Raw genomic sequence first — 15,643 nt, forward strand, 5'->3', positions numbered from 1 at the left:
ATGGACACTAAATAACGTGTTGCATTTGTGTTCTGAGCTGTTACACAACACGTTGACTCCTCTGAACACTATTTATCTACCAGAGCAAAGAAAAAGGATCAGATGCGACACGCAGAAATGAAAAGTTCAACATAATGTTCATTGGTTTGTAAGCGATGACGTCAACAAGTTGTGTATCAAGCTTTATATGTTGTTGTTCTGAGACGAGATGGCGTTCGGGGGAATTTTCCCAGTCAGGAACAAATTCTTTCCGATTCCGACACCACATGAAGGCACAGTCTGAGGTGTTCTGTGCTGCATGTGCTCCCTTTCATTTGATTGTGTGAACAGACACACACCAAAGGACTCAGCTACAGTTACACACACTGGAAGAATAGAATTATCTCAGGAATAAAGCGATGAAGGATGCATTTTACTATCAGGCGTGAACAGATGAACTTACAGCTGTCCACTTGTGAGCAGATCTCTCAGGAGGACAGATGTGAGACCAGGTGTGATCAGAGCCTCTGAGCGTTGAACAGAAACCTGTCCGTCAGCTCCTCGTTCATCTTTAAAACTAATTTAGCATCAGGCAGAGATGACAGCTGTGTGTGTCTCTCACCTGTGAATGAAAACCACTTGTCTTAACTCTGCATATCACACAGGAAACTGAGCAATACCCTCATTGTCAGCCCTTTATCCTGGAGGTTCCTTCAGGATACCCGTGCTGCTCTGTTCTCATGTACTTGCTGAATTTCGACTCCAGACAGGAACCTCTGGTCAACAGCGACGTTTCATTTGGTTTGATGGTTCACTTTGTTTCACCTGTTGGACGAGCTCCTGATCTGAACACCCCCTCCTCCAGCTTTAGAGGAGTTCAGCTATCGTTCACCACTGAGCAGAAATGTTCAACAGTGCCTTCAGACCCTTCCTGTGCCGGGAGGAGCAGCCAAACAGTTTCCCTGTTTCCAGAGACGATTCTGTCTGGTTTACAAAATAAAACTCTTGTCATACAGACTGTTAAAACCTCCTGTCTCCTGAGTCCTGTGTTTCAGAGTTAATAAAGAGGAGCTAGCAACACTACTCAACTTTCGACCTTAATCCAGCAGCTTGATTAAAATGAGTTTTATGGTTAACATACTTATTGCCGTTAACATATCTGAAAAACCCCGGTGAGGGTCAACAGGTCAGAATCTGGCCACGACCGTGATGGAGCCACTGATTTCGGGCCTTTTCAGAATATTTCAACAGCTTCTCCAGAGTTTTAAAGTCAGGATGTTAAAGAAGTAATGACAGCACAGATACTCAATGTATTTCAGTCACGTCTCTGTAGTAATTAATTTATTTACAGGAGATAATCCAACATGTTCAGTCCTGGTTTGTCGCTGATGTAAAAACAAACTGTGGAGATCATCACCGACCCTGGTGTGTGTGAGAGAGATATAGTCCAGTCTTCATCAGGAGAGTCTGGGGTCCAGTCTTCATCAGGAGAGTCTGGGGTCCAGTCTTCATCAGGAGAGTCTGGGGTCCAGTCTTCATCAGGAGAGTCTGGGGTCCAGTTCGATGCTGTTGATCCTCAGCACCGTCTGAGGCTGGATGATGATCCTCTTGCGCTGGAACCGGTGTCTCTTCCAGAACCGCATGTGGACTTTGGGCCAGGACTCGGTCTTCTCCAGGACGGTGGCCTCGACCCGGACCAGCTCCTTCCCCAGCAGAGGCCTTCCGGCCAGGGTGAAGTCCTCCGCCCCGACCAGCAGCACCTTCTCCATCCGGATCCGCTCCCCGCACTCCGCCTCGATGTGGTTCTCGATCAGGACCAGGTCCTCCGGGGTGACCTTCCACTGCCGCCCGGCGAAGTGCACCACGGCGAAGAGGCGGCCGAAGTCCTGCCGCTGGATGCGCTGGTTCACGGCGCTCACCACGGCGGCGTGTCGGCCCCGCTCCTCCTCCGGGACCGGGCTCGTCTGCTGCGGCCACGGCGGCCTGGACAGGGAGGTCCGGGGCAGCACGTCCCCGCGCACGGAGCTGTGCGGTCGGCCGGCAGCGGGGAACAGGAGCGGGGTCCTGGGTGACCACAGGCACCACGTCCTCCACAGTCCTCTGGTCGCCGCCATCTTTACAGGAAGTGTTGTCAGGTGGCAGTGCGCATGCGTCACTTCTGCACAGGCAACACACATGTTGTCATATTTCACATTTCACAGATAAAAGTTCATTTCAGGAAGCATTTCTGAACCTGAGCTGAGCAAAACATCAGTTTGTTTACCATGCAGGACATGTTTCACTTAATTAGGTGTCTTAGTTTGAAATGTGTCCTCAAAGGTGAGGAATGACAGAAACACTCCAGTCACTTCTGCTTTCTGAGATTTATTATGGATTTCTAAAGACACTGGAAATGTATCATCACATATATCATGAAAATACTCAAATTAAACACATGTCTAAACCTTCTGTGTCTCTGTGGTTGTTTCCTGTCTCTGTCAGATATGTGCCGGTGAATCCCGGGTTTCGGTGCCTGTGCTCGGTCTGTCCACCTGTCTCTCTGTATGTCTGTCTACCTGTCTCTCTGTATGTCTGTCCACCTGTCTCTCTGTATGTCTGACTGCATGTCTCTCAGTCCACCTGTCTGTCTGTCCACCTGTCTCTCTGTATGTCGGTTCACCTGTCTCTCTGCATGTCTGTCCACCTCACTGTCTGCATGTCCACCCGTCTCTCTGCATGTCTGTCCACCTCACTGTCTGCATGCATCTCTGTATGTCTGTCTGCATGTCTCTCTGTATGTCTGTCTACCTGTCTCTCTGTATGTCTGACTGCATGTCTCTCTGTCCACCTGTCTCTCTGTATGTCGGTTCACCTGTCTCTCTGCACGTCTGTCCACCTCACTGTCTGCATGTCTGTCCACCTGTCTCTCTGTATGTCTGACTGCATGTCTCTCTGTCCACCTGTCTCTCTGTATGTCGGTTCACCTGTCTCTCTGCATCTCTGTATGTCTGTCCACCTGTCTGTCTGCATCTCTGTATGTCTGTCCACCTGTCTGTCTGCATGTCTCTCTGTATGGCTGTCTACCTGTCCACCGGTCTCTCTGCATGTCTGTCTACCTGTCCACCTAACTGTCTGCATGTCTCTCTGCATGTCTGTCCACCTGTCTGTATACCTGTCTGTCTGCATGTATCTCTGTATGTCTGACTGCATGTCTCTCTGTCCACCTGTCTGTCTGTATGTCTGTCCACCTGTCTGTCTGCATGTCTGTCCACCTGTCTCTCTGTATGTCGGTTCACCTGTCTCTCTGCATGTCTGTCCACCTCACTGTCTGCATGTCTGTCCACCTGTCTCTCTGTATGTCTGACTGCATGTATCTCTGTCCACCTGTCTCTCTGTATGTCGGTCCACCTCACTGTCTGCATGTCCACCCGTCTCTCTGCATGTCTGTCCACCTGTCTGTCTGCATCTCTGTATGTCTGTCCACCTGTCTGTCTGCATGTCTCTCTGTATGGCTGTCTACCTGTCCACCGGTCTCTCTGCATGTCTGTCTACCTGTCCACCTAACTGTCTGCATGTCTCTCTGCATGTCTGTCCACCTGTCTGTCTGCATGTATCTCTGTATTTCTGTCTACCTGCATGTCTGTGGTCAGCACAGTTGCGTCCTTACAGGTTGAAAGTGGAATTTCCTGCAGCGCCTGAACGCGGCGCTGATCTGCCTCCATTTTGTGCCGTTTCCGTGTTTGGGAGCGGGGCAGACCGCAGAGCGAACCGGGGCAGACGCACGCAGTCAGCGGGAGAATGGCTCTGCTCGCAGCTCAGGAGTGCGGACAAACTTTGACGTAGCTTCCCGGAAGCGTTGGCAGAGTGTGTGAACCGCGTCCACCGGGCTGTTGGCGGCTTGTTCCGCGGTGTCGTGTCGCAGATCTCCGGAAGAGACTCCTGACAGCTGGAAGTAAACAGCTAGCGGCTAACGGCTAACTGCGGCTAGCTGCAGAGGAGCCGCCACCAGGCTAACGTTAGCCGGCTGCTCGCATCCCCGCGACCCGCCCGCTCCCTCCCGGCCCGAGCTCCTGTCAAACCCCGCTCCGACGTCGACACAACGACACCTCCCATCCATGTTGGTGCGGAGGACGACGCCAGCGCAGCTCCTGTTCTTCCGGCCAGGGTGAGTTCCGTGTCCGAGCTAACTTTTCCTGCGGGCTAAGTTGAAGCTAGTTCCAGGTGTGTCGGTGGGGATTCACCTGGGAGCGGCCGCAGCAGCTGCTCGCCCCGAACAGGCCGCACTCTCCCCCGCAGCTCCCCGAGCCCCGCGTCGGTCTGGAAGTTTCCCTCAAACTCGGACGTTCAGTGAACTTAAAGCACCGGTACTTCCCTGAAACCCGGGGCTCGTGCTCCGGCGACACGGACCCGGGTTCACGTACACGATGCAGGTTTATCACCCGTCCAGAGAAGAGTTGCACTGATTTCAGCTTTTTAACTTTTGAAACTAAAGGCTTGAAGGAGCTCCTCTGACCGGATGTAGACATTTAACAGAGAACCGCGAAGAAACAATGACAACAAGTTAAAATAATTTAAAATGCAATCACTGTCACTGAGTCAACAGGTTGTAGATTACATGCACTTTGTGACTGGTCCTAGTTTTATCTTATCGTGAAGAGATCTTGTTTTTCACTATTGATTAATCATTTCTCTACTAAATGCCAGGTGTGATTTCCTCCAGAACCAAAGTGGCGTCAAAGTAGAATATATATATATATATATATATATATATATATATATATAAAGATAAAATGACTTTTATTCCTGATTGCACTTGGTAAATCGCTGTAGGTAAAAAAAAAAAGCTTTCAATTGCTTTGTAAGAACTTTTAAAATAGTCTGAACTTCCAATCCTCATATTCAAGAAGTTAGAAACAACAAATTTGGCATTTCTGTTTTTAAAAAAGTGGCCAAAGTGATTATTCAACTGTTACATCTTTGTCACTGTCTTGTTTGGTCCAACCAACCTCAGAATTATACCGTTAACTGTCATTTTAAAGACTAAAAAAACCTGCGTTAAAACCCACATTTGAGCAGCTGGAACCACGTAGAGCTGCAACAATCACTCAGCCAATCAATCAACTAATTCAACATGTCTTGTATCCGGAGATGGAGCCATCTGATGGTTCCAGCTTCGTAAAGGACGAATATTCTGCTGTTCTTTGGTCTTACTTCGTGGTAAATTTAATAATTTTGTGTCTTTGACTGTTGATTGGACAAAATAAGACGTTTCATAACATGACCTGGTGCTGTGGGACTCTCGGACCTTCATCAGTGTTTTCTCACGTTTCACACACCAGAGTGTTGCCATAGTAATCGAGAAGAAATCATCTGGTGAAGTCCTACGGATACGAAATGTTTCTGCAGGAAAATATAATTTAACAATTTCATTTTGGTTTGTTTCATATGTAAAATCGCAACAACAGTTTTTTTTCAGATCCTGAAATTGTGATACTAATGTTTTGCACTATCGTCTGCACAGTGCAAGTCAAGAGACTAGAAACGCTCACTCAGAGCCACAGGCCTCTCGCTCAGTGTGTTTCCTTAACCACACACGTGTCTGACTTCCTCGTACGCCACCGTCCCCAGGCTGTGTTCCTCCGTGCAGCGTCACACTGTAGCTGTGTGGAGTTGGGACGCTCGTCTATTTCCAACTATTCGGCTGTTTACCAACTGAGCGAACGGCTAAATGGAGCCCAAACCGCAGCAACCGTGACCTACTTAGGACCTCACTTCTGCCACTTTGATCTGGAGTGGAAAGGATTAGTCCGATTAGAGGGGTCAAAGGTCAGGACCTGTTGCTTTTATCGCTGCGTTCAGTTTTATGTGTAAATAACTACATGTAAATATACATGTTCTTTTTTTCAAGCTACCTGAGGCCACAGAAAAAACAAATTGTTTCTGACGACATGTTGAATCTTATACTTATTCATAATTAAAAATACCCAGTAACTCTTCCATCCTCCTATGTAGGGCTGCAACTTTTTTTTAAATAATCATTCATCTATCATTTATCAGTCAGTCAGTTGTTTTTGTCTATAAAATAGCGAAAAAAAACACTATATAAGCTCAATGTGATCTATATAAACATCTTGTTTTATTCAACCGTCAGTCTAGAGTCCAGAATATGTGCGTTTTTCAGTTTTAATGACAAAGGATAAGATCAGAAATCTGTTTGGAGAAGCTGGAACTATCAGATGTTGTAAATTTGATTAATCAATTACTGCAGCTCTACTCTGCAATATTTGAATTGTGATAACAATAGTAGAGCAATATCCCTGTGTCTTACTTTTCTGAGAATAAAGATACTTTCTAGAAAAACAATATATTTATTTATACTTGTTGATACCAGCTCTAAATCCAACTAACTCAACTTATCATTGTCTTTAGTGTCTGTTCCCAGAGGGTTGACTACAACAAGTACTCCACTTTCTTGCTTTTAACCAATACCATATAAAGCTGCAGCTAAAAACTATTTTCTTGATTAACTGATTAATAGTTTGGTGTTTTGAAAGGTTTTACAAAGAATTCTTACATCTGTTAATAGCTGTTTTTAGACATGAATGCAAGAGGAGATTGTTCATAACAGGAAACTGTCTAAAAGCTCCTGAATCTCCTCGTCTTGCCAAGTTGGCGTCTTCACCTGCGTCTTCTAAGTTCACTTCTCCCTTTTCATCCGGAGTTATGTGTTCTTCCAGCTTCACATCCGTCAAGTGTCAGAAACATCAACGCGCGCCCCTTCGCTCGCTGGGAATTTTCTATTCACTGTTGCTGTCAAAAGTCTCAGTTTCTATTTGTCCAGATCAAAAACCGACTCCGGAGTTTTCAAACTAAAACGGGAGCAGCAGCGATTTAAAAATACAGAGCGTTAGTGTGGCTGCAGCTTGGATTTCTTCTAGAATCAGGTTTACACATCTCAATATCAAACAGCATGACGTCATTGTTTGAGGTTGGATTACTGGTCTGATTAACAGGCTCAATGGAAACGCAGTCATTGACACAAGTGTCTACGTCTGTGGCTTCAGTCGTCGTGAACTCAGCAGACCTCCAAACATTTCTGTAACCCCCCCCCCCTCACTCCCCCTGTCTCTGCTGCTGTGCCTTTCCCCTTAAACCACAACACTGACTGGCTGGTGAGCTTGCTCGGTGAGATTCCTCTGGATTCCCTCGGTGATAAACCTGCCCCGACACTCAGCCCGGCAGCCTGAGGAATGGAGCGGGTGAGGGTGGGGTGAGCAGGCGACGCTGCCTGCATGAGCCAACAATGGGCCCAGCCAGCTAACTGGTTTGGGGAGATCCAGTGACCTGAGTCAGCCATTGTCTGCAGAGCTGCCACATTTAGAGTAGTTTCAGGTACAGGTGTATCATGGGTAGGTTTCAGATGAATGAACTGAGCAGGATCTTAATCTAAAAACCTCCAGTTTGTTCTACAAGAGCATCGACTTCCACAGAAGTGAAAGTCAAATTAATACCTAAGAGCAACTTGTAACTCAAGATGTTCCAATACCAGTATCAGAAATGCCTTCTAAATTTTGGGTCAGCCATCGGCGAGATCTATGTACCGATCCAAAACCACGTCTTAAAACAATATTAGTTTCACACAGATTAAACTGCAAATGTCTTTCTTGGAAATCACCTGTTCTTAACCGCTCCAAAACAGCCGCTGTACGCTCAGGACCTTCTCCGCAGTTTGTCTTCTCCCACATGAACAAGGCAGCGAGCGATTCTCCGCTCTCCCTGTATCGTAGAGCTGGGTTTTTAAAAATCGATTCTCTGATTTGAAATCGATCTTCAAATCTTCGACCTTCTTTAAATGATCTGATAGCGATTCATAAAAAGAAGGAATCCATCTTTTAATAGATGCCTTTTCCCCTGAGTGACCTCATTTTACATAAGAACTGTGGCAGCATTTTAGCCAGTTAGCGAGTCGCTCAACTCATATCTGTGTCTGAGTTTACACACACACACACACACACACACACAGACACACACAGACACACACACACAGACACACACAGGCCCTGGGCACAGCCAGGACTTCAGTGTTGAATTGACTGGAACGACCCGGATTCCATCGTTTTAATAACTGAATAAATGTGATCGTCAGTTTGTGTGTGAAGAGCGATGAGCAGAATCCGTTGCTGTTTGAACGGGTCATTATTAATATGCTATTATAATTATATCAGTGGTTTCAGATTATGACAATAACATAATTGATCACAGTCATTTCTGGGACAATATATCATCCAAACAAGCATTAAATACACATTGAGTGCATGTCGGGTCTTTCTGATTCATTTTGACTTTATGATCAGGAGCTTCTTTCACAAATTGCACACATTCTACCAAATATGGCGATCCATCCAGAAGTGGGGTGGGTATTTGGTTGTTGGATGTAGACACCAGTGCTGATGGCATGGTTCTAAAGCTGAGATTTAAAGCTCTCTAAGCCTCTTTCTGTCTGTGGATCCATGATGAAATGTTCCTCATCTTTCTCCAAACTACGCTGACGTTTCCCAGAAGCTGCTACGGCAAAAAGATTCCTTCCACCAAGGATGTCGTCTTTAGAGCAAAGTGGGAACAGCCAGGGAGCAGAATGAAGCTTGTTGGCATCCGGCTCGTCGTCGTTTCTCTTTAACACAGAAATAAATCCTGACTGATGCAGATATTAGGAAGTAAAAAATATCTGATACAGATTTATACTAAATACAATTTAGCCAAAATGGCTAATTAACAAAACATTTTATTAATGAGCATTGGACCTATAATTTTAAACTGAATATTTAAAAAATATACAGATTACTAAGAGGCCGTTATGAAACTTCAAATGTATATTTCACAGACTCTTACCCATGTTTTTCTATTTATTGTTATTCTCTTGGTCTGTATATGTTTCTGTTCTTGCCTGGAGAGACTCTTATTACGAAACACAATGTTCTGATAATACAATTACATAACTCAAACCAAAGAACAAAAAACTATTACAACCAAATATATAGAACATGAATTAAGAAAAACAAATGTTTTAGGTAAAATCCAGACATAAATGCTCAACCGTTTTATTAGCCGGCCAATAAGAGTCGTCTGATAAGAGCCTTTTGCAGACAGTGTCACGATATAGTGACTATAGATAGTGAAACGATGAAGTCTGACTGTCTGCGTGCACGGTAACATCTTTATGGACGATGGTGCCAGTGCACGAGCGATTATTAATCATGAAACTGTGGCGGGACAAATAGGAACATGGCGGGCCGCCGCCGTAGCTCCACCATTTGAATCGTGTCCGTTGTTTTTCAGGTGTCAGTGTGCGTCGCCCCAGCTGAGTTGGTGAAGTCACCTGACGTTACCCCCACACAGAGACGTGCCAACAGAGGGACAGGATGCCTATTCCTCCCCCTCCCCCCCCACCCCCGGGACCGCCGCCCCCACCCACCTTCAATGAGGTCAGTGACCGGACGGAACACGTAGCTCGTCACACAGCGAAGTTTGCGAGATGGTGCAGATCAGTGTTGTAGAATTTATCTAAAAACCACGAGTCCACAACGATTTACTGTTTGACCAGCGAGGTGTTGAATGTGTTGACATGCTGTGTTACGTTAGACCCTCTACACTTCTTTCTGTCTGAGACGAGTCCCTCACTCACGACCCTCCCTGCCTATTTCCCCCCTAATAGTTGGGGTTTTTCTTTTTGCTAATGCTAACTGGGTCATTTTACTTCACCATAGTCAAGGGTACGGACACAGGACGTCGCACTTTGTCTCTTTCTGGGTCTTCTATGTTTATGGCTCATGTTATTTTATTGACAGGCGAACACGACTGCTCCCAAACTGAGCTCATCTGGGGCTAAAGGCAGAGGAGCGCTGCTGACCGACATCTGCAAAGGCGCCAGGCTGAAGAAGGTCGGTGTGGTCAGTGACCGGAGTGCACCCGTTATAGAGAGTGAGTTCATTTTAATATTCACTCCACCATATTCCAACACACACACACACACACACACACACACACACACACACACACACGTGTTGTGCATGGAATGTTTGATATATACTTTTTCTTTTCACCAGAATCAGGAGGAAGTGGCGGGGGAGGAGGAGGAGGAGGAGGTGGAGGTTTTGCAGGCGGCGCCCCAATGGGGATGGGGGGGCTCTTTCAAGGTGGTGTGCCAAAATTACGCCCCGTTGGAGGTAAAAACGTGTTTTGTGTCCACAAAAAATCAGTTGGAGTCATTTCCGTAGCAGAAACATTTGTTGCTTCCACGTTTTCATTTTACAGTCAAAATAATCTGAAGATGATAACAATAACTTTGGTAACCAAAAAATTCAAAATGTAATCACAACAGATGGTTGTGAAGAGCATTTTAATATTTGTCTTGCCTCTAGTATTCTTATCTTTAGTGCACCTTAGTCTGTAAAGGCCAAATAATTCATTGATCAATCAAGTTAATGATCAGCAAATGGTTTGATAATGAAAATCACTGTTGGCCTCATGTTCCCCCTGCAGTCGTCTGAGGTTTTGAACGTTCTGCTGCAGTGCATTTACCACCTCCTCTTTGTCGTCCCCCCAGATGGTTCAGCAGGGGGTTCAGTAGGCAGATCTGCACTGAGGCCCCCGGGGGCCCGGTCCGCGGCCCCTCGCCCCCCAACGGGCCGCTCCAGTTCACCCTCCCCAGCAAACAAGCCCTCTCCACCAGAGCACCAGCGCTCCCACCGCCCCTCTCTCCCCGACATCTCCCGTCCCTCCAGCAGCAGCAGCGGCTCGTCCTCAGGCGGCGGGATGAAGCACAGCACCTCCGCCCCGCCCCCTCCTCCACCCTTCAACAGGGGCGGCCGTGGCAATGCTCCGCCCACCCCCAACCAGAAAGCACCTTCCACATCCTCTCATAGCAGAGAGAAGCCCCTCCCCCCAACGCCCAACCGAGGTCCCACGCCCCCCAGCTCGGTGAAGCCGCCATCTTCCAGCAGACCTCCAACCGGGGGTTCCTCTGCTCCTCCGCCTCCCCCGCCATACAGACCACACACGTCAGTCTCCAACGGGCCTTCCCACGTAGACGGGGGCGGCGCTCCGGAGCTGCCACAGAGGCACAACTCGCTGCACAAAAAACACACATCAGGAGGCAGCAGCCAAGGACGAAGCCACGCGCCTCCACCTCCTCCTTCTCCTTCTCCATCTTCTCAGCCGGTCCCGAGACCTCCACCACCTGCCAGAGAGCCGCCTGGACGCAGAGCAGGTACATCTCCTTAATGTGTTTTAACCCTGTAAGACCGAAGGCAACAAATAAAACCTCAGTGTCAAACCAACCACCTAAAACCTGAAGAGCTGACGGAATTACTAACATTCATAAACACTTTATTTCTAAGCCTCTGAAGCAGATACATAAATATATATTTGATATTGTAAATTATGCCTTTTCCCTAAACTTCATGAACATTTAAAAAAAAAACGACAAAGCCGGCAAACTCACAGAGATTCTTCTTCTTCTTCTTCCTCCTCATTCACGTCTCTTAAGCTGCTTTCTGACATGCACTGAATTCTGGGGCATGTGTGAACGCAAATGTCCAAGTGAGAGGCTCCAGATAAACATCAGCTCTTCAGAAAACCCTCCGGTTTAACATGTTTGTTTTCAATCAACACTGAGTTTCTCATGTGTTTTTTATTCGGCGCCTTAGGCCTTAATGGGATCAATTATTTCAGCTCAGCCAACTTCTCCAACAGGACGAGTCTCGTTTTGTATCCATGTATCAGCGAGATGATGTTCAACAGCACCGTCGATGACGACGACCTCAGTCTCTGTCCTCAGCTGTAGGAATGTTCGTACACAGGCCGAAGCACGTTCCGACTCGTCTCCTCTGAGCGTCGGCTCTGCAGTGCGGCCTTGAATTCCCAATCACACGTTCTGCAGGTCTGAAACATAGAGCGCAGGGCGGTGAGGGGATTTCTTTGGCTCTGTAAATCGCACAAAGGGCATCAAAGCCAGATGTGTGTCCAGCCACTTAACAACACACTGGTTTAATACTTGCTTTGATACCTACAGCTGTTGGTGTTTTGGGAAACTTTCCCCTCATTGCAGCGACAGTATTCCAACACGTGGAGCAGATGTGTTGTATATTGACGTGTGTGTGTGTGTGTGTACAGGCCCAGTTGTGGATGGTGACACATAAGATGCCTCCGCGGGGGGGGGGTGTGTGGGGGGTGTGTGTGTGTGTGTGTGTGTGTGTGTGTGTGTGTGTGTGTTGACGTAGAAACAAACACTGGAGGATGAAAGACCCCGTCACCTACAACGTGTAAAACTGGTAAACATAAAAACCTTTAGTTCCTCGGTGCCGATAGAAGTACTTTCATTTCCTAATTTGAATCCGGAGTGAACACAGAACAGGAAGGCACTTGTTAGCTGAAGCTTTGTGTTGTGATTGGACAACGGAGCGATTCGCCACAAGGCCTCCTGGTTTCTCTGCATTCCTCAAGCCCGGTGGAATATCCCAGCATTCCTTTTCCCTTCACTGTGCTCACAGGATGTCTGATCTTCATCTCATTCTCACTACTTCACATTATACTCCTCTTTTTCATTTCTGGCATCAGCCGAGGAGAATGATGTGTTACTGGTACAGTGTCGGCTGGAACTGGAAATAATTCCACCAGCCACAGCTCACGACTGTTTCTGTTCCAGGTCGAACTGTGACCCACTGGTCAAGCTGCTTTACTTCTGTGTACAGTGTATTACTGTGACGCGTGGACATGGACATTTGCTTTGTTGTAGCTTTAAACTAAGGATTATTTACATCCTCAGATAATCTCTTAATTGTTTTTCTTCGATTCAGCGGTTTCTCTGTTAATTGGCACAAACGTTAAAAGTCTTGTGTCTTGTCATAGACTGTAAATAAAGATGGCCGACATGATGGCGCCGAAAAGTGAAGCCCAAGCGTCTTGAAGGCCCCCTGGTGGCTGGCTGCGCAATCGCTCATAAATTCACACACTGACTCTGTATCACTTTAAACTTGAATATCTTTACTGTTTTGTTTCCGTTGGTCAGAGAAAATATATATTTTTTTTTAAGATAAGTTTGTTTAGACTGTTTTCCTTGAATATTAAGTTCTGTGTGTGTGTGTGTGTGTGTGTGTGTGTGTGTGTGTGTGTGTGTGTGTGTGTGTGTGTGTGTGTGTGTGTGTGTGTGTGTGTTCCACGCAGCTCCCCAGGTACCCCCCTCCGGGTCTCGTAACGGAGGTCGGGACGCTCCTCCGCCACCACCCCCGTACCGTGTCAACAGCTCTGCGATCTCAGACTCCCTCAACCGAGTGGGAAAACCTCCTCCTCCCTCCTCCATCTCCTCCTCCTCCTCCTCCTCCCCCCGCACCCCGGCCGGACCCCCTCCACCTCCACCGCCCATCAGGAACGGCCACTCCAACTTCTCCTCTTCCAAGTCCATCATAGGTGAGTGGGGACAGACCAGCATCGTCGTATTCCTTCTGCTTATCCATGGTTTCTCTGTTCACAGACACAGAAGGACAACATTTAGATTCTCCCCTCGTCCTCATCTCTATTTAATCCTCAAGTCGCAGGATTTGTTGACGTGTTAATGTTTATGACACGTCGGAGACGACAGCGATGAATGGCCGTCGATACTCATATATCCCGCTACAGGCCATGCAAATGAGCCGTGTCAGTTTCCTGTTGCACTGGAACAACTCAGGAGGGAAGGAAACATTCATAGATGCACAGTTGTGGGTTCTTGTGCTGGAATCCCAACGTAAAGTCAAAGTTTTACTGGAAAACTAAGCGTCTGTGTTCCTACTCCTCACATCGTACGCTCGGGATCACGTCAGTTTATTCTGTGTATGAGTGGACAGACACGGACTGAGATGTCCACTGGGAAAACGTGGAGATTGAGCGGGAACGGATATGTCTCGTCCTGCCTCCTGCGTGCTCCTCCCGGACCCCACCCCTCAGCCGGATGTGACGGACGGTTTGGCTGATTTTGTGAACACATCTGACCCAGAGATTCTCCTGCTGCTTCTTCATGTCTGAAAACCATCTCCCTCTTTCTCTCAGAACACACCCCACACGTCCCGTTTCCCTTTTTGTCTTTAAGTTATCATATAGTGTTAGTTTGCACTGACGTACCAGTAACCTTTATTAATATAGAATAAACAGCACAAAGCCATGTGAAGCCAGAGCAGAGGCCGCCGTTTCCCACAAGCGCTAGAAGCAGTTGATCACAACAGTTGTCGAGCTGACCGGAGTTTCACGTGGTAACACAAATTAAAATGATCAACCTCTTCTCAAAAATCCTCCTTCTCTTCCCTCAGATGATTTTGAATCCAAGTTCAACTTCCACCCGATCGAAGACCTTCCACCTCCGGAGGAGTACAGGCACTTCAACAAGGTCTACCCCAGCAAAAACAACAAGGGTACGGCTGCAGTCAGTGTAGACCCTATAAATACAACATGTCTGATCTTTAGCTACCGTTAGTCAGGTGAATCTGTACAATGTGTTTTCAGATGAGTTTGTAGTTTGGATGTAGATCTTTACCAGATCCGACCTTGAGTAACCTCTGTCTCTGCCCTCAGGCATGATGAGAGGAGCCCCTCCAGCGCCGCCGGTCGGGAGGTGAACGGGCCTCAGCTCAGGACTTGAACTCTCAGTCAGCCGACTCGGTGGACGGTCAGGAGGGAGTGGTGAAGACGCACTCGAATCACAAACACGCTCAACACTAAACACACACTAAACACACACATTCACTAACATTAAACCACCAGCCAGAAGCACAGTGGCCAAAAAAGTTAACACTACCACAGCACGCGGGTCCGACACTACTCGGAGGTCACTTTCTCACTTTGCACGAGAGAATAACAAACGCTCGGAGACGAGAAGCCGTCTCCACCGTCATGACTGCGACCACCTGGACTTTCTGCTGACTGGAAGCAGAAGCCTCTGTTCCACACGACATATCAGGACCAAACTCCCAACGCTTCGACTCTGTGCATTCCACCTTTTTTAAAATGCATATTCATGATGACAATGGTGATTTTCATAACTCTGAATAACATCTTTTGTTTTGTTTATTTAATTGTTTTTTGGTGTCAGCATTAATTTGCGAGGGGGAGAAAAAAAAAAAAAATCAACGCTACGAATGGAAACTGAGTTTTCAGCAAATGAATCCCACTGAGGTCTTTAAGCAGAACTGATGAGGCCATGGATGTGGGGCTGATGCTTTTATTTTGGGGGGGTGGGTTTGTCTTAGTCATTCCAGCTGTGCCAGGTGAGGGTGCGTTTAAATCATCTCGTCTCAGTGTGCCAAAAGCAGGTGAAGCCAGGTGAGCTGCAGAGCCAGGAATGTTTCCACACTTGTTTTCTATAGAAATATATAAATTCTTCTGGATCGTGGACGAAATGAATCACGGGGACATTTAGCCACCGTCACGACAGAGGCCTTGCCTGGTTGTTTATTGTCACATTCAGATCGGGTCGGTTTCCTGCTTCTCTTTTTCCCTCATCTTTCCTTCATTTGGGGACGTTTTTATTTCCATCTTCAGACGATGTTGCACAGGAGCTGATCTGCTCAGCGGAGACACTGTGCACGATGCTCATTCATGCACTTGACACATCAGGATCCCGTTCACATTGATGTAAAACTAGAGGAAAGTGATGTGT

General features: G+C 47.1%; 2 protein-coding genes across 4 annotated transcripts in view; one reads left to right on the forward strand and one right to left on the reverse strand.

Annotated features, from left to right (window-relative positions):
• Positions 1–1,298: 1,298 nt before the first annotated feature.
• On the reverse strand, positions 1,299–2,162 carry mrpl21 (mitochondrial ribosomal protein L21). Of its 2 annotated transcripts, none has more exons than XM_034590325.1 (2): positions 1,504–2,162; positions 1,299–1,447 (listed from the first exon to the last, which is right to left on the reverse strand). In XM_034590325.1, the coding sequence occupies exon 1, from the start codon at positions 2,154–2,156 to the stop codon at positions 1,518–1,520; it is 639 nt and encodes a 212-aa protein (XP_034446216.1). In that variant the 5' UTR covers positions 2,157–2,162; the 3' UTR covers positions 1,299–1,447; positions 1,504–1,517. The 2 variants fall into 2 exon arrangements, with proteins under 2 accessions (XP_034446216.1, XP_034446225.1); XM_034590334.1 differs by having other exon boundaries at positions 1,308–1,424; positions 1,506–2,162.
• A 1,535-nt stretch (positions 2,163–3,697) lies between these two features.
• The window catches only part of wipf2a (WAS/WASL interacting protein family, member 2a), a 32,178-nt gene continuing 20,232 nt past the window's right edge, over positions 3,698–15,643 (forward strand). The window contains exons 1-8 of one of the 2 annotated variants that reach the window (XR_004614334.1): positions 3,698–4,123; positions 9,295–9,440; positions 9,804–9,936; positions 10,062–10,181; positions 10,562–11,224; positions 13,180–13,422; positions 14,298–14,399; positions 14,560–15,408. Coding sequence is in view for 1 of the 2 variants with exons in the window: in XM_034589704.1 (XP_034445595.1) it covers positions 9,378–9,440; positions 9,804–9,936; positions 10,062–10,181; positions 10,562–11,224; positions 13,180–13,422; positions 14,298–14,399; positions 14,560–14,603 (1,368 nt within the window). In the remaining variant the exon portion in view is untranslated. Of the gene's footprint in view, positions 4,124–9,294; positions 9,441–9,803; positions 9,937–10,061; positions 10,182–10,561; positions 11,225–13,179; positions 13,423–14,297; positions 14,400–14,559 lie in introns of both variants that reach the window. The other variant, XM_034589704.1, reaches the window with a different exon arrangement.

This window comes from Hippoglossus hippoglossus, chromosome 1 (genome assembly GCF_009819705.1).
Source record: "Hippoglossus hippoglossus isolate fHipHip1 chromosome 1, fHipHip1.pri, whole genome shotgun sequence".
In the NCBI taxonomy this organism is placed as follows: domain Eukaryota; kingdom Metazoa; phylum Chordata; class Actinopteri; order Pleuronectiformes; family Pleuronectidae; genus Hippoglossus; species Hippoglossus hippoglossus.